Source organism: Marmota monax, unplaced genomic scaffold, assembly GCF_021218885.2.
Source record: "Marmota monax isolate L192 unplaced genomic scaffold, Marmota_monax_Labrador192_F-V1.1 WCK01_AAM20220418_F8-fsc00095, whole genome shotgun sequence".
NCBI classification, from domain to species: domain Eukaryota; kingdom Metazoa; phylum Chordata; class Mammalia; order Rodentia; family Sciuridae; genus Marmota; species Marmota monax.
The window spans coordinates 4,464,553-4,482,911 of record NW_026695244.1 but is presented as its reverse complement, the minus strand read 5'-3'; the positions used below and the strand labels follow the sequence as shown (position 1 = coordinate 4,482,911).

At 38.4% G+C, this 18,359-nt stretch overlaps 1 protein-coding gene across 2 annotated transcripts in view; it reads right to left on the bottom strand.

Moving 5' to 3' along the window:
- Positions 1–18,359, bottom strand: part of Pard3b (par-3 family cell polarity regulator beta) — a 1,008,812-nt gene that overhangs the window by 92,037 nt on the left and 898,416 nt on the right. For both annotated transcript variants that reach the window (XM_046463021.2, XM_058578162.1), the window contains exon 21: positions 8,951–9,086. In XM_046463021.2, the coding sequence (XP_046318977.1) occupies positions 8,951–9,086 (136 nt within the window). The remainder of the gene's footprint in view (positions 1–8,950; positions 9,087–18,359) is intronic.

Genomic DNA, 18,359 nt, shown 5'->3' with positions numbered 1-18,359 from the left:
TCATATGTTGTATATTTCAGCTCTTCTCCCCTATAGCTTATATATCAGCATATTCCTGTGAAAGCCACATTGAAATATAAAAGGGCTAAAGCCACTACCAACAATAAAATCTTTGATTAATTATGTGTAGTTCTTTCTTCACTTTTTCAGCCCTTCCTGAAATCTAGTTGAGCAAATGCCACCTCTTCAAGTGGCATTTGATGTTTTACCAGTACCAAGTTCAATAAAACTTTGGGCCTTTCTAAAACCCTCCTAATTCATAGACAGTGGGTTTTCCTCTCTTTTTGTTTCAGCCTTGGTACTGTTTTCATTACGCAGGTCTGCTGATTTAGGAACTCTGGGAAACACTGATCTATTGGTGGAGTCAACTACTGGGAGCGATGGGGGGGAACTGTTCATGGAGCTCCAGAGAGTTCATCCATTGAGAAGGGGGTGGTTACTATGTAGAAGGAACTGCTATAGTTTGGATCTTGAACATCCTACAAAGTCCCATGTGTTAATGGCTTGGTTTCCAGGATGGTACTATTGGGAAGTGATAAATGTGATCTATTGAGAGGTCCTTCAGTGGTTGGAGATGCACTCCTAAAATGTGATGTAGGACCTTGGCCACTTCTCTTTTGCTTCCTGAGCTGTTTTGTTCCTTGTCGTGATGTGCTGCCTTACCACAGGCCCAAAACAATGCAGCTAAATGACCATAGATTGGAACCTCCAAAGCTGCAAACTAAAATAGAGCTTTTCTGTTTGCTAAATGGAGTTAAGTATCTCAGGCATTTTGTTTCAGTGGTAGAAAGCGCACATAGGAGACAAACTACAGCTGTCTCTGCATACATATAGTTAATAGCTCTGTTATGGTTTGATCTTCAATGTCCCCTGAAGAGCTCATGTGTTGGGCAACACAGGAATGCTCAGAGGTGAAGATTTTGAGATCTGAAATTCTCATCAGTGCATTTGTCTATTTGATGGGCTAATAATTTGAATAGACTACTGGGTGGTAACTAGGCAGGTGGGGTATGATTGGAGGAAGTTGATCACTGGGAGTGGGGCCTGGGCTATATCTGTCCCTGGCCCTTCCTTCTCTCTCTCTCTCTCTCTCTCTCTCTCTCTCTCTCTCTCTCTCTCTCTCTCTCTCTCTCTCTCTCTCTCTCTCTCAATCTCTGCTTCACAGCAGCCATGAGCTGAACAGCTTACCTCCACCACACCATTCTTCCATGATGTTCTGCCTCACCTCAGGCCCAGAGCAATGAAGTTGGTTGACCATAGACTGAGACTTCTGAAACCATGAGCCCCAAATAATCTTTTTCTTCTCTAACGTGTTTTTATCTGGTATTTTGGTCACAGTGATGAGAAACTGACTAACACAGGCTCCAATTCTTCATCCAATCCTGCACCTTCAAGCTTTTAAGAACATAGACTTGTTACAAAACAACAATCCATGATGGTATAGATAGAGCAATTCTGCCTAAAGAAGGGAGTATCTTTGGTCCTTTTAAAGAATTCTATTGCTTCTCATTGCATGAATTCCTAGATCTGAGGTGAACAGAAATGCCACTTGTCTATGTAATTAAAAAGACAGTGGTCTGGTCATTTCTCATGAATAGCTCTGTGAAATCATGTGGATTCCTGGGATAGTTCAAAGATACTGGATCAGCAGACAAAAATAAAATTTATTTCTCCTTTTATGTAGCAAATAATGGCAAAAGAATGGCAAACCTGAGATTTATAATAATTTGTTATTTCTAATTAGAAACAGGCAAATACATGAATAAAGAGGTCTTTTCTTTCTCTTTTCCTTAAAAAAATAAGATAACATACTTTATATTCAAAGTTGCAGGAGATAACTCCTAATGGTGCCCTATATCCATTCTTCTTTTTCCTGTTAATAACACTTTGAATTCCCTCTGTGACTACATCTTTGTCTACACTTGTATATGGAGTTTGGGTGAATGTGGCTCTACTTTCTGGTTCTAGCAATGGCCTTGTGCCCTCGTTCAAGCTTTGTTCTAATACTGGATCTTTCTGCCCATGATCTTTCAGCTGAACCAATCCATCCACTGAATATCTCACTGAACACCAGGTCTAGGACTGGTCCTGGAATTACTGAGACTATTTATTTCCATTGGGTTGTTGAGTTGGAGCTGCTGATAGCCATCTTGCCACAATATGTGGAGGCTCCTTCGCCTACAGAGAGAATTGCAAAGCTCAGAGATGGAGAAAAGAGAATCCCAGTGGCCTCTCTGGAGGAGCCGGATCTAGCTTTGCTTCAAATTAGGTATGTATATGGACTTGTTTTACATGAGCCAACATTTCTCTTTTGCCAGTTTGAATTAATTTTCTGTTCTTCACAATGTAAGCGCCATTTGACATCAGAATTGTTCATCTGTGAACTCAGTTTTTATGAGACACCTCACATAAGCAAACTAGAAAAATGAACATACATATCAATTCTGGTATTGGACCAATGACAGCAGGAATTCACTATCTTATCTCCTCATGTTTAGAAAATAACCTTTGAATAGTTTTTGTACTTGCTTGGCTATTGTGCATCCACCTTAAATCTCTTTCTTAGGGTGGCTGGCATGATCTCAGCATCGTGTTCTCCTTTCTCTCCAAGTGCAGAATTCACCCGATTTATCTTTCATCATGCAGATCAGCTGCCAGGCACGTTCCTTCAAGTTGGCTCCTGGGCCATCTTCATAATAGGACGAACAAATCTTTCAAACTGTTTTCATTTGTTCACTCAGCCGTCTCTTTGTTCCAACCATGATGCACCTGATCCCAGCCCATTTGCCAGAAAGACGCAGTACCATGTTTTTTTTTTTTTTTTTTACAACAGTGGAAACTAGCATATCATTCTAGTCTAAGATGCTCTAACAGCAACTTTTTTCATATATAAACAAGCTTGTTCTCTCTTCTCATTCAAAGATCTAAAGGCCTCTTTTATAGATAAACATTCTTCTAATTTAGAAAAAAAAGCTGAAAAGGGGGAAAAGAATAATGTAGTTTTTGAAAAAGACAATAATACAGATAATAATATTTTTAGAACACCTCAGAGTCATCCCATTTCCAAAATTACTTACAGGATATCCATGCTGCTATTAAATAAACAGATAATCTTTATCTGCTAAAAAAAAAAAAAAAAAAAAAAAAGCAGCCAGTTGGCAGAGGACTGTGATAGTCTTAACAAGTTTTACAGAAAATACAATACCAGCAGATTACAGGTATCATGTTTTCTTTTGGCAAATATTAACACTTCACGGCTAGCTTATCTTGCTTACTTAATTGGCCCCGGGAAAGCTCACCGGCCATTTCATGTTTGGTCACTGAAATTCTCTCAAATTGTTTTTTACGGCTATTCAGAACCCGGATGCGAAAACAGCTACAAAACAGACCCACAGCAAAGATACTTCAGGTCTCAGATCCATATTTACAAACCTTAAAATCTGTGTGGCATTCATTTATTTTAAAAGAAATGAAGTGAATGAATTAGTTTTTTTTTTTTTAAAAAAAAAAAAAAGGAAAAAGAATAAAATATGTTGACTAAGGCAAATCCCAAATTGTCACTATAGCTTTCCTTGTACCCTGACTCCAATTGACCACAGACCTGGCCTCAAGCAGAAACAACTGCTCTCTCTGATATGGGAAGTAATGCTTCTGTATGCTGTGGCATTTGTCATGTATGTTATTGTTGTATGTTGCTTTAATTTAGATGTCTATATTTCTGACTAAATTGGAAGTTCTTCCAAAGTAGAGATATTGTCCTCTTCTTGTTGCCAGCAGATGACCGACACCAGATTGAGCCAATAAACTTGAATGAGAGACAGAGAGAGAAGAGGAAAAAATGAAAAGAAGAAAGAAATGGAGAGAGATCTTAGGTTCCAGCCACTGAGCAGGGGTAATTTAAATTACAGACAGGACAAGGAGGGAAAGTCCAGGAAGTCCAGGCAAGGCCAAAGAAAGAACCCTAACTAGTCTAAGAAAGAATGTGCTTCTTTTTAAAAAATAGTCATAGGTCCCACCAGCAATGTATGAGTGTGCCTTTTCCCCCACATCCTCGCTAACACTTATTGTTGTTTGTATTCTTGATAGTTGCCACTCTGACTGGAGTGAGATGAAATCTTAGAGTAGTTTTGAGTTGCATTTCTCTAATTGCTAGAGATGTTGAGCATTTTTTCATATATTTGTTGACTGATTGTATATCTTCTTCTGAGAAGTGTCTGTTCAGTTCCTTGGCCCATTTATTGATTGGGTTATTTGTTTATTTGGTGTTAAGACTTTTGAGTTCTTTATATATTCTAGAGATTAGTGCTGTATCTGACGTGTGTGTGGTAAGAATTTGTTCCCAATTAGTAGGCTCTCTGTTCACCTCACTGATTGTTTCTTTTGCTGAGAAGAAGCTTTTTAGTTTGAATCCATCCCACTTATTGATTCTTGATATTAATCCTTGTGCTATAGGAGTTTTATTAAGGAAGTTGGGGCCTAATCTGATATCATGGAGATGAGGGCCTACTTTTCTTCTAATAGACACAGTGTCTCTGGTTTGATTCCTAGGTCCTTGATCCACTTTGAGTTGAGTTTTGTGCATGGTGAGAGATAGGGGTTTAATTTCATTTTGTTTCATATGGATTTCTGATTGTCCCAGCACCATTTGTTGAAGAGGCTATCTTTTCTTCAATGTACATTTTTGGCGCCTTTGTCAAATATAAGACAACTGTAATTATGTGGGTTAGTCTCTGTGTCCTCTATTCTGTACCATTGATCTAAAAGTCTATTTTGGTGCCAATACCATGCTGTTTTTGTTGCTATTGCTCTGTAGTATAGTTTAAGGTCTGGTATAGTGATGCCACTTGCTTCACTCATTTTGCTAAGGATTTCTTTAGCTATTCTGGATCTCTTATTTTTCCAGATGAACTTCATGACTGCTTTTTCTATTTCTATGAGGAATGTGATTGGGATTTTGACTCGAATTGGATTAAATCTGTATAATGCTTTTGGTAATATGGTCATTTTGACAATATTAATTCTGCCTATCCAAGAACAAGGGAGATCTTTCCATCTTCTAAGGTCTTCTTTATTCTTTAGCATTCTGTAGTTTTTGTTGTAGAAATTTTCACCTCTCTTGTTAAGTTGATTCCCAAGTACTTTATTCTTTTGGTGTAGCCAATATGGAAAGCTGTATGGAGAATCCTTGGAAAACTGGTAATGGAACCACCATTTGACCCAGCTATCCCATTCCTCGGTCTATACCCAAAGGACTTAAAAACCAGCATACTACACGGACACAGCCACATCAATGTTTATAGCAGCACAATTCACAATAGCTAAATTTTGGAACCAACCTAGATGCCCTTCAATAGATGAATGGATAAAGCACATGTGACACACACACACACACACACACACACACACACACACACACATATATATATATATATATATATATATATATATTTAAAATGGAATATTATTTAGCATTAAAAGAGAATAAAATCATGACATTTGCGGGTAAATGGATGGAGCTGGAGAATATAATGCTAAGTGAAATTAGCTAGTCCAAAAAACCAAATGCTGTATGAGTTCTCTGATTTAAGAATGCTGATTCATAATATGTTTCTGGGGGGCAGGGAGATGGGAGGATTAAATGAATTCTAGGTAGGGCAAAGGGGAAAAGGGGAGGGTGGGGAGGGGAGGGGGCCTAAGGGTAGGAAAAATGGTGGAATGCAATGGTCATCATTACCCTAAGTATACGTATGAAGACACGAAGGATGTGACTCTACTTTATGTACAAGCAGAGATGTGAAAAATTGTGCTCTGAATGTGTAATATGAATTGTGATGCATTCTGTTGTCATATATAACAAATTTAAATTTAAAAAGAAATATATATTAAGACTAAAAACAAATAGTCATAGGTCCTAATAAGCTTTTAAGTAATTGGTTTCATCATTTTGCCTTCAAAGACTTTTATGAGCATACTTTAATTTTTATATGGCTTATTTTTAAACTAGTTTAAGAGTACAGTTGACTGACAATAGCTGTGGGTTCTGCATCATTGGATTCAACCAACCATTGATTGAGAATCTTCTAAAAATACATCTGTGTGAACCCATACAGACTTTTCCTTCTCATTATTCTCTAAATAGCACAGTGCAACAGTTTACATAGCACTCAGTTTACATAGCACCCACATTGTATTAGCTATTATAATCTAGAGATGATTTTAAGTACATAGGAGGACATCTACAGGTTCCATGCAAATACTATAACTGTTTTATATGAGGAATTGGAGTGTCTCAGATTTTGGTATGTGTAGGGTTCCTCAACCAATTCCCTTGAGGATAACAAGGGAGAACCATAGTTGTCAGCTAACATACCTTGCTACTTTCCTTCTAGACAGCTCAGAAGTTCCCTCAGAAAAGTATGGGAAACATTCATCAAGCCTCTCAACCTGAGACACTAGACTGGGGAGTTCTAAGTTCATCAGAGTTTTTCTGATTAATGATGGTGGAGATAGTTTTGTTACAAACTTGGACTACTTTGGTGTCTTACTGAAGTGATAAAAATCAAGGTCCAAATTTTATAATTTGGGGCAGAATCCTTGTTGGCAATGCAAAGAAGTACCTGGAGGCCTCTCTTAGGGTCTATCCCTCCCCTTCATGGACTGTTGATTTTAACAAGTACCCCTGTGATGCTGGGGACTGGATGCATCCAGAAAGTACAGTCTCATGAAAGCTGCTTTGTTGGATCTGGCTGCCGGGGCAGGAGTGAAATGTTAACTTTCTAAACTTGCTTTCCTAGATCTTTCCAAAAGAGCAAAACAATGGTGTAATTTCTCAGGGCTGTGCTAGACAAAAGATACTAGTGTTTTTCCTTGGCAAGGGGAGGGGAGAGGAAAGAACGCTGAGATTCTAATCCCAGGTTTGGAGCATCTCAGGAGATCCCAAAGAACACTTGTCTTTTATGACAGAGCATTTCCCAAGCATCCCTTTGGGAAGCCTCAGCCCCTGATTGTCTGGGAAGCATAAACTCACTCACTTTTGGCAAAGCTCAACACACCGGAGCATGGGAAACACAGATTAAAATGGAGATGCTTCTTACTCTCCAGCTTGTCTGGTTATACATTTGCTTGGCATAAAAATAGAATCACTAAAAAAGGGAACACCCGAGGGAAAGTGGTTCCGCTCGCTCATAGTGAGGGCCAGAGGAAACCCCCTCAGTCTCGTGAAGGTTAAGCATCTTCATCCTTTCAGCTCAAATTAAAGAAATCATATAAAATAAGTTTAAAACCCTCAGGACTGCGTAATCTAAAGTTACTTGTCTTATTTTGCTCGCAGGGGTTTTCTGTGGTTCTGTGGTGGAGCACTCCCTGATGCACTGGACAGATGCTGCTTTGGTCAGAGTGGGAAAAAAACTTTCCTTTGTGGCTGCTTAGCCTGGCTGAAGGAGCACAGCCTCCCCTACCAAGTGGCTCACATCTCTTGTCAAAGGCAGTTCACCCATGTCCATCAAGTTTGAAATACAGTGATTGTCATCTAATCTGTTTCTGTGGAACTCTTTCTCTTCTGCTACTGGGAGTTCTAAGAGACAAGTTGACCCATCGCTACGGATGTCATTATGTTCAATTGTAACATCTGGAATAAAACCAATAAATAGCTATTTGTTCCGATCTATAGTCTGGGGATGCCTATCTCTAAAGAGGCCGGCACCTCTTTGCTTGGGATTGGGGGTCCTCATCCTATACTTCTGGTGAGTGTTTTTAAGCTCCATCCATGAGGAGGAATCTCCTGGGCTGAGGGGTCTCTGTGGTGGTGGATCCTGAAACCACCATTCAAACCACAAGCCACACCTGATGTGCTACATCACAGGTGTGAAAACCAGCGGGGGGGTCAGCACTGTCACTGGACTCCCAACTCTGATCTTAGGAGCACAAATATCAGTATGCAATTCAGGAGAGGAAACTTTAATAGATTTGCTTTTCAAAGAATCTGGTGTCTTTAGTGGGCATCAGGGATGACAGACTTCCTTACTTGGTTCTCAAAACGGCACTAAAAACTGTAGTAGAAAGCAGTAAGCATCAAAGAGGGTGTGGGAGAATGAATCACAGCAAGGACATTATTACAACCGTGTTCAGCTCACCTCCAATAATGTTAGGAACGAGAGCTGACATTTATTGAGCACCGGCTCTGTGTCAGGTACCGCTCTAAGTATCTGACAGGTACATGTAATCCAACTCTAAGGACCCTCCTCTGGGCATTTTTGTGGATGCTCAAGAGTTAAGTGTATTTGGTAGGCATAGACTTACCTTCTTGAAAAAGACAAGAAAATGAATTGTGCTACCTTGAGAAAACCTGGAGAGTGTCTCTTCAGTGGTCGCAATATTCTTTTCTGTTCCCTGAATGTTGAAGGATTTGGTGAAACGAATCCTCTAATACAAAAAACTGCCCTTATCTCAAAACAAAACAATCCTAGTATACAGGTAAGATCAGTGGAATGTGAATTGCTCAGATCCAATCTGCAAACAATTGATATCTCCGACAATAACATTTCTGAAATTTACTTCTAATAACCATTTTTCAAAAGAGAGATGGCTTCTGTAGCAAAGTCTACTAATGCTGGCCCAGATGTCTGAGGTCAAAGAGAATTAGGGTAAGTTGAGGCTCATTGGATGGTGACAGAGATCCCCTGTCCTCTTTAAAGTGCCCTCCCCAAACCAGTGAGTATACCACAGGAAGTAGTATGAGAGCAACAAGAATCAGCACATACATTAGTGAGGTTTGATTCATGTAAACAGCTTCAGTGGGAGAAGATGGCTGTTTTGGATCATGTTCATGTCTATAAAGCTCAAGAAAACTGAATGCAATCTGCTATGCACTGAGCATTCTTGACCACTTTCTGCTGTATATTGTTTTGGTAAAGAGAAATAAATGCATGCTTGGAGTCAGGCATGGGCTTACCCAATGAAGGTCATAATCAGATGGCCTAGCTCTTCCTTCTTCGTCTTCATATAGTGGGAAGCCTTCCCTCCGAGCCTGATAATACTCCTTCCGCAGCTTCTGGATTCGGTCAGTGCTCCCACCCATGGGACGGCCACTATAGCACAAAGACAAACAGAGTCACACAGTCACATCATCCTTGAAAGTCACTTTTTGTTCTTCTTATTAAAGGGGATGGGATCCAAATTGGAAAGATTGGATAATGTAATTCAAATATGCTAGGAGAATGGTGAAATAAGTAATATAAATGAACACAAAATGGCCCTTGCATGCATACCTTTAGCTCCAAGGGTCAAAATATCTGACTTGGCATTAATAAATGCCTTTGGAATGAGAAGGTAAGACAAAGTCTTGACCTTTCAGAGCAATTAAAGAAACTCAACCCTTTCTTCTTATAATCATACACACAAGAATTTGGTTAAATTTCAACATGGGTATCTCATTTTCTCAAATAAGCATTGTCTATTTGGGACAAAGTTCTGGTTGTGTGACCTGAAGGCTGGATATCATGTGGGGCTGGCATGTGCCACTGTTCATTTCAATAGACGTGGGAATTTTGGGAATGGGGGTGGTTGATGGTGGGATACACGTCAATAGATGAATACCAGTCAGGGCACAGGTAAAGAAAATAAAAGCCATGCCAAAAAATTAAAAGAAAGGGTAGTGGGGTTGGGTGACAGCTGAATGGCACCTGTCCAACGTTCTCCTCTTTACCTTAGCCACTATTTCCTCCCAGGACTCACCGCTGTCCAGTACCTCATCACCCGACCTGCCCCTCCACATCCTCCCATCCACACATCAAATGATACATGCTCTCTTCCCTGTCTCATTTAGAAAGCAAATTAGAATAAAAGTGAGTAATGGCACTGGTGATTTAGTGTAGAGATATTTAGAATATATACTAATAAAAATGACCAAAGTACGACTGGCAAATCTGGGTACTTTAACTCAATTGCAAAAAAACACGCCTGTTTCACAGGCAGGTGAGGATCACTGCTCCAGCTGGGGAAGAGCCAGGGTAAGAAGATCAGAGGAAGCTTTGCGCAGGGCCCAGTGTGAGGAGCCTTGCATGCCAGAAAGTTCCCTGAATATTACAGTTGAGTTTTAAATTTAAATGAGGCCTCTGATAAAAAAATAAGATCTCTAAAAGCATTAGAAAGTAGTCATCTATTTTGTTGAAGTATTTTAAAATTATGCATACAAAATTCTTTAAAGTATTTATTTTTTAGTTGTAGTTGGACACAATACCTTTATTTTATTTATTTACATGTGGTGCTGAGGATGGAACCCAGGGCCTCACACGTGCCAGGCAGGCACTCTACCACTGAGCCACAACCCCAGCCCAGCATACAAATTTAAAAAAGGGAAATGGGAGTAACAGGTTTTGGAGGGAAAGCATTTTTTGGAGCTAGATGGCAAATTGAGGGAGGCATGACCCTCTCTGGTGCGGGCTTGGGGCTCTTCTGTGCTCCATAGATACTCTTCAGCCCATGTTTTGATTAAGAAACAACAAATCCTTAGGAATCACACCCTTTTAATTTTCTTCAATATGTATTCTAAAATTCTCGAAATAGTTCTAATTTTCTTTCTTTACTACACCTTTCTTAAATAAAAGTTTTCTTTGTGCAGTTGAAAGAGATAACAATAGACACAAGAAGGCCTGCTTAGCTTCTCTGAAGCACAGGTAGGCAGGAAAGGTAGCACCATCTATTCTGAACTGCTTCCTTTGCTCCGGAGTAACATGAGATGACTGTGGTGGCTGGATCCCATGCACAAGCTCCTGCCAGTTACAGGAACGCACAAGCTGCGTTCAAACTCACCAGATGAGTTCAATCAACGCGGTGCAAACATGGCATACATAATCTATTAGTTTACCCTGAAGAAACTGAAGCACTGAATTCAAGTAGAATGAAGTCATCAGTAATAAAGAAAAAAAGAGAGAAAATGATAAGGCTGCGTTCAAAAAGAAAACACCAAACACCACAATTTTCCTCCATTTGTGGTGGTGGGGAAATCAAACAAGGACTGTAAACTATTCTTCCATATGCCTATAAATACGTTAATTTAAAAATATGGGTTTGATCAGCTTGCTGTTCTCATGTAAGGGAATGAGGGAAGAATATAAAATCAGCTGTTCAGGATTTGAAAAGTCCCCTGATGGTTGACAGGAACATGACTATTTACCCAGAAGAGAAATCTCACTGCAGTGAAAAGACAGGACAAAGTCTTGGAGCTTCTTAGAGCAAAACATGCTGCAGATTTTTCCTAGTGTGACTATTTTTAAAGACAATATGGAATGCTGTGCAAATGTCTTATGATAATGTGAGACTACACCTCAAGATCACTTCTTCTTTTTACCTTTCAAAAACATTCTACCTTTAGTAACTATATCAGATTTTTTTTTCCTAAGGAGACATTTTATACACTAAAATTTGGAATACCAAATTCTGATTTCACTTTTCGGTTCTTTTCAATGGATGAAACACATAAAAGTCTACCAAAAAATTAATAAAAATTCCATATACCATTATTTATAGTCAAAGTCATTAATTGATTTCATTTTTTGTTGAAGATGTAGAAATTTAGCCATTTGATGCAGGATATAAAAATGTCTTGTGATAACAGCAGTGATCATCATAATAGTTTACAATTTATAGAACACTTACATAGCAAATATATTGATACAAACTTTTACTTACTCAGTTTTCTGCCCAGAGAAAGACATCACTGATCAATTACAGATTCTTTCCCAATAATCCTAGATTTTGTCTCAGAATCCTTCTTAACCCAGAACTTCAGAGAACCACTACAAACTATAGGAGCTGGTACTTGAGGTGAATTTATTTTCAGTGCCTGTGTAATAGGCACCATAATATCTCAAAGTCTTCAAAGAATATTGAATAATAGCTTTTATTGTTCTGCTAAATGAAGACTGAGGATATGAAGCTCATGGCTAAAAGACAATTATCAAGGTTGGTCTGACTACAAAGTCTCTTCTTTCCAGGATAACTTACTACCATCTAAGCTGCTTCTCTTCCTCCATTGTATTTATATCTTAGAGATGGGGTCCTCTAGCAACAAATGGAACCAGCATGCATATCAAAGTTAGCCTAGAGCTCTTACTTTCTGAGGAGCTGGATTTTTCTTCTCTATGTTTGTTCCATCTGTTCTATTTTCCTGGCTTTATGGAACTAAGAAGTATAGATTCTAGGGAACCTTTTGTCTGATAGCTTCAGAAGTGATATCAGATTATGATGTAACTTGAATACTCTTGGGACCACATAAAATATGTCAAAGTAGAAATAACTCTATCTCCTTGTTGGTAGTTAGGAAATTAGGCTTTCTGTATTATGTGTTCACTGGGCATTCTTACAAAAATATTCCTAGTATAGCTCTGTCTATTGAAGGCGATCAATGCTAGTCATATACTTTCAATATGCAGAATTTTTTTGTCAAGTTAATTTAAGCAATATAACAAAACAGATTTATATTGCAGTGATTTCTTGTGAATCACACAGCCTATGCCTTTAGAGGCAGAGGTATAGTCCCTTCTATAACACCACGGAGCTGAACAGAGGTTACAGTTGTAGTGAATTTCAGAAACCACATCATAGCCACCTACAGGTATGACCAACTGGCCCCCACTCGTAAACTTCACATTAAGGCTTTATCTGCTTCCTTGGAATCCAACTTTATTCTTTCTAGTTTATAATTCTCTCAATTGTAGTACATTTTCAAATGAGTGTACATTTGTGCACACCCTAGTCTCCTCTAGTTGCTGCTGTAGACTGGAGAAAATAAACTAACATTTACCGAGCTTCCATGATTTCCTAGGTATAATATTTGTGCTCTACATACTTCATCTCATTTACTCCTCTGTCAAAGCTGCGAGCATGACATTGTTGTTGACATTTTACCATCACCAAGGCTCAGAGAAGTAACAAAACTGGTGAACAGGGGAGCAGGATTCAAGCCAGCCCTGTTTCTACCCTCTCATGTTGCCTTGTACAAAAGGCATTAAAATGCAGTAGGCATCTTGCAGCCTCAGTTCAAGGCATTTCAAGGCAGAGGGAATTTAGCAGAGCACATTTATAGCCATGCCTTTTGATATTCTTTTATTTGCACAGATCTTTGCAATAAAAATAGAAATTGAAGTAGCTAAAGTAATAGAAATACAAACAATGAGGCCTTTATTCATTAAAGAATGATATTGGAGCATTTGCAGACTGACATTTCTGGGCAATTAATACTGTATCTCTGAAGAGCTTATGAGGGAAGCTGGTGTAAAACAGGGGTGCAAAAGAGAATCAACATATGACAAAGATCTCACATGGAAGACAAAGAGAACAGCAGTCAGGGCAACTGCTGGGAAAGTTCATTCACAACTGAGTGAGAGGGAGCTGGTCACTACAACCAACCATTGACCACTGCTGGACTTGTGAGTTACCTGTGATACCTTTGTGTGCACATGTAAGTGGGCATGTTCATCAATACGTAGACTCTTATGCTGATTCATTTGTATATAATTAATTCCAAACAGCTGTTTTCAGATAGACTCAAGATATGTAACTCATTCTGAAGGGAAGATGTTTGCTTTTGGTGAGCATACTCTTCATTTTAAGTACAAGCCTGGTATGTCAGTGAGCTTTTCATCCCTGTGAACAAAACACTTGAGAACAACAACTTAGAGGAAGAAAAGTTAATGTTAGCCCATGATTTCAGAGGTGCAGCCCATAGTTGGCCAACTCCATTGCTCTAGACCTGAGGAGAGGAATAATAACTTAGCAGAAGGGCATGTTGTAGGAAGATACTCAGTTCACAGAAGCTGGGAAGCAGAAAGAGAGCCAGAAGCTAGGGACAAGATATAATTCAAGGCCACTTCTCAGCTGTGGCCCACCTGCCTATGGTTACCACTAAGGAGTCCATTCAAATTAACCATTCATTGAATCAAATGTATGAAAGATGATATGTCATGAGCTTTGTAATGTTTTGAACAACCAATAAAAAAAAACAACAAAAACAACAAAAAACCCCCCAAATTATCCATTCATTAAATGTTTTAATCCATTGATGAGTTTATAGCTTTCCTAATCTAATCATTTCACCTGTGAACTTTCCTCTAAACATATGAGCTCTTTGAGGGACATTCAAGAGCTCAATAATAACACTGATGTCCAGATTTGATGATGTGGCTGAGGAGTAGACTTAGTAGAAGGGCACTTTCACAGGAATATTCCTACATGGATGTGATAGCATGAAGTCACTGAATAAATGTCACTGTTGACTCTGTAACGTCAACAATGATCAGAAGGCTAGAGAGTGCTTCTTTAGGGTTTGATAGATTATTTAATTTCTTAGGAAGCTACTGTAAAATGTTATTTTGATACTTCCTTTAAATTTTTTAATTGAATAGTCTTTCTCTTTCTATACCTACAATGGAGTGAAATTTCAAAGGTTTTCTCAAAAAGGGTTTAAAGATGTGGAATGAAGAGAAACAGCTTTTCACACAAAGTAGACTTTTTTTTTTCCTGTGTTTTCCCCATCTCCCAAGGGGAAAGGTTGTTTGCTTCTGTCTTTTTACATTTAAGGAACTAAAACCATCATAGCTTTAAACTTAAAATTTGGCAGTACCATAGTTCTACCTTTGAAAAGAGTGAATCATTTTTTCCCTTCTCAGAGTAGAAACAGAGCTCTCAAAACGTCTGAGGATACTGTGGCATTCATACTCTCAATAACATGAATATAATCAAATCTAACTGGCTATATGCACTTTTATTTTGCTAATTCAACTTTAAATCCCAAAATATTTATGGAAAAAATATTCAGCTGAAAACAGACCATCATAGGATGTAACTGTTACTTATTTTTTGTTGGTTGGTGATGAAGATTTCTGCCAAATAAAAATTTTGAGAGATTCTTAGACATGCATTCAAAATTTGCAAACATTTAAGATTCATAAAACTAGCCTCAATAGCATTTACACTAATATTTTATAGATTGAACATTCAATGAAAATACATTTAGGCCAGGCACAATGGCACACCCCTGTAATCCCAGTGGCTCAGGAGGTGAAGACAGGAGGATCGTGAGTTCAAAGCCAGCCTCAGCAATTTAGTGAGGCACTAAGCAACTCAGTGAGACCTGTCACTAATAAAATACAAAATAGGGCCAGGGCTGTGGCTCAGTGGTCGAGTGTCCCTGAGTTCAATCTCTGGTACCAAAATAAAAGAAAAGAAAAAAAAATGAAACTACATTTAAATAGTGTGTCCATATATACTAAAAAATGTAATTATAAATAATTGCTTTAAAGGGGGTTTAATACAATTCTTCCAATGACATTTTAGTCTAAATAGCTCTGAAAATTATCTGATGTCAACTTTCGGTGAAAAGTATGATTATATAATTTCCCTATCTTACAAAGAATCATTTTTTCCCCCAAAGGTACATTGACACATAAGATTTTTTTCACTGTAGAGTCCAGTTTGGGGACCCCCTAGCTGAGTACCCATGGACAACATTTGGGGATTTTTTTTTCTGTTTCTTTGCACATTCACCATTGCTATTTACAATAGTATCCTTCATTTTCCATTATTTTTGCCAAAAGTTCCCCCTAAAAAGAAAGAATATGCCTATTCTTACATGTGCATTTAATTTCTACCAGATTTGCTATCTTTTTTTATTAAAACAGTTACTTTAGATTAGGAACCCATTGCTTACTATAAGTGCCTATGAATTCCTATATTAAGAACAATGATTTTAGAGAGAGGATGAATATTACAAACAAAGCAAACTTTCACATCTAGAATTTCCTTTCAATTTCTAGGACTGCCTTCATCAACTCTCTCTGACATTAAACCTCATAGTAGGTGAAGAAACAGTGTTTAGGCCTCTTAAGAGATTAAGAGAGTATTTAATGTCACATAAGAAATTGGTAGCAGAATCTGAGAAAAAATACACTCTATGCTAACAAATAACTTTGAAAAGTGTGCATTTGTATAAATTTTCAAGAGTTCAACAAGCTTACTCCTTATGTCAGGATCCTATGGGGAAGTTGAAAAACTGGTCCAGAGAGGTTGACATGCATGTTAGGGTCATACAGAAGGAGAAAAGTCACAGAGTATGTTGATACATTAGCTCCAGCTGGAATCCTGCACAGTGGTCCCTCCCCCAGCCACAATGATGCTGCCTGTGGCATTTTGACCCAGATGCAACAATCTGACAATGTGACTTGGCTTACCTGGGCTCCTGACTCTGCCATGGCAACTTGAGCCTGACCTTTTGTCTTTCTCAACGTGTTTCCTGCTTTCTGCATCTGTTTCCTTTGAGATCCCTGTCTTGGTACTTCCATCCCTAGCTTGGTGAACTGACCCTCTGACTCCTATAGCTTGAAGATTTGTCTTGGAAATCTTCACCCTGGACTGGACCTTCACCTCCATGAATCAAGCCATTGTGGTGCAGCATAAAGAAATAAAAGCCCCCTTCCCTTGGCACTTATAATTGCATAACAGTGAGCATCTCCACCCACACCGTGAACCACAGTTGCCATTTACATTCCAAGTTATCTCACTGATTCATGAAGGGCAACTATTCCCATGTGATTAATTGCTATGATGCAGAATCGTCACCAGATCAATGTCATCTCTTCTGATAAAAGGCATTGCTCTCTCTTTGCTCTTTATCACTTGAGACAATGTGAGGCTGCTCTTTAATCAGAACATTCTGCCTCTCTATCTTCACTTCTAGTAAAGGTGGAAACTCTTTAGGAGTGACACTGTCAGTGTCAGTCAAAATGCAAGAACACACCTTACTTTGCTCTTTCAACTCACCTTTCTAAGCCTGTAACAAATAATTGTATTATTTTGATGCTGTATAATGAACACTTGGCTGTGTTCAAATTTCAGAAGCTAATTTGCAATTAGTCATAAAATACTCATTTGAGTTATTCATATTTTTATAATAGTAAGATATGTTTACTCCAACATACTCAGTGCAATATTTTTGAATTTTAAGTAATTTACATAAACACTGGATACTCCGAAGTCATATATAAGCTTGCAATACATATTGTCTCAAGGCATTTTGCCAATTTTATTTTTTTATGTGGTGCTAGGAGGAACCCAGTGCCTCATATGTGTGAGACAAACATTCTACCACTAAGCCACAACCCCAGCCCAACTTTTGCCAATTTTATGAAGAATATAAAGTCTGTGGACATCTCAGAAGGAATTTATCAAGTGATTCATATGGTAATTTTTGTTTCTTAAAAAATAAGTATTTTAAAATTTAGTTGAAAAGTTCACACTGGATGACAGCAAAATTATTCCTCCATTTCTTCTCTACATCTTTGCCAAACAAGCATACAGAGATGCAAAGAAAAATAGATTTGAATCAATATGGAACCATGCGTCTACTGCATCTTCTGCTACAGGTGATGAATAAACCATGCCTGGTATTGTAATCCATTTATGTGGGGGATGTAGAAACAATATAGACACAGCTATTCCACATGGCTGAAGAATAGTGACATTACATTAGGACTTAATTTAACTGATGTATTTATTTTATTCAAGCTTAGACAAAAATAGGGGCTTGGGCAATTTAAATAGTGATAGCATTTCTCTATCCGCCATTCCATTTAATGAACATATATGCTCCTGGATAGGAGATGACTTGGTTTCCCTCTGTGGGTGTCCCTTCCTAAATACCTTTCATGAGTTTTACATTTTGCTGGACATGATTCCAGTGTTTAAAGACCTGAATTACTTGTCCAATGTGGTCCCCTATATGCAAGCTAACTGCTTCAGGTGGTGCTCAATCAAGGAAAGAACCATATAATGCAGTAGTGAAAATGAAAGTAAAACAACAACAACAACAAAACAGCCTTGGGCTGGGAGGTGGCACATGCCTTCAATCCCAGTGGTTTGGCTCTGAAGGTTGAGGCAGGAAGATCCCAAGTTCAAAGCCAGCCTCAGAAACTTAGTGATACCCTAAGCAACTGAGAGACTCTGTCTCAGAATAAAAATTAAAAAGGGCTAGAGATGTGGCTCAGTGGTTCTGTGCCCCTTGGGTTCAATTTCTGGTACTCAAAATAAACAAAGCAAAAGACCCTGCCACTGGGTGGATTTAGGGAGCGATGATAGGTGGGGGCCAACATAACATTCTCTACAGTGTTTCTCAAGGCTGATTTTGACTGTGAACAATTTTTGTCTCACATAAGGTCTTTAGCTGGTAACCTGAAGACTTGAATACTTGGCACATTACAAGTTTTTTCAAAGAATTTTTTGATCTAAACTAAAATGAGCAAAATATTGCTGAAAAAGAAAGTGGAAGAAGCCTACAAAACCTGTATCATTTTAACTCCCATTCAAAT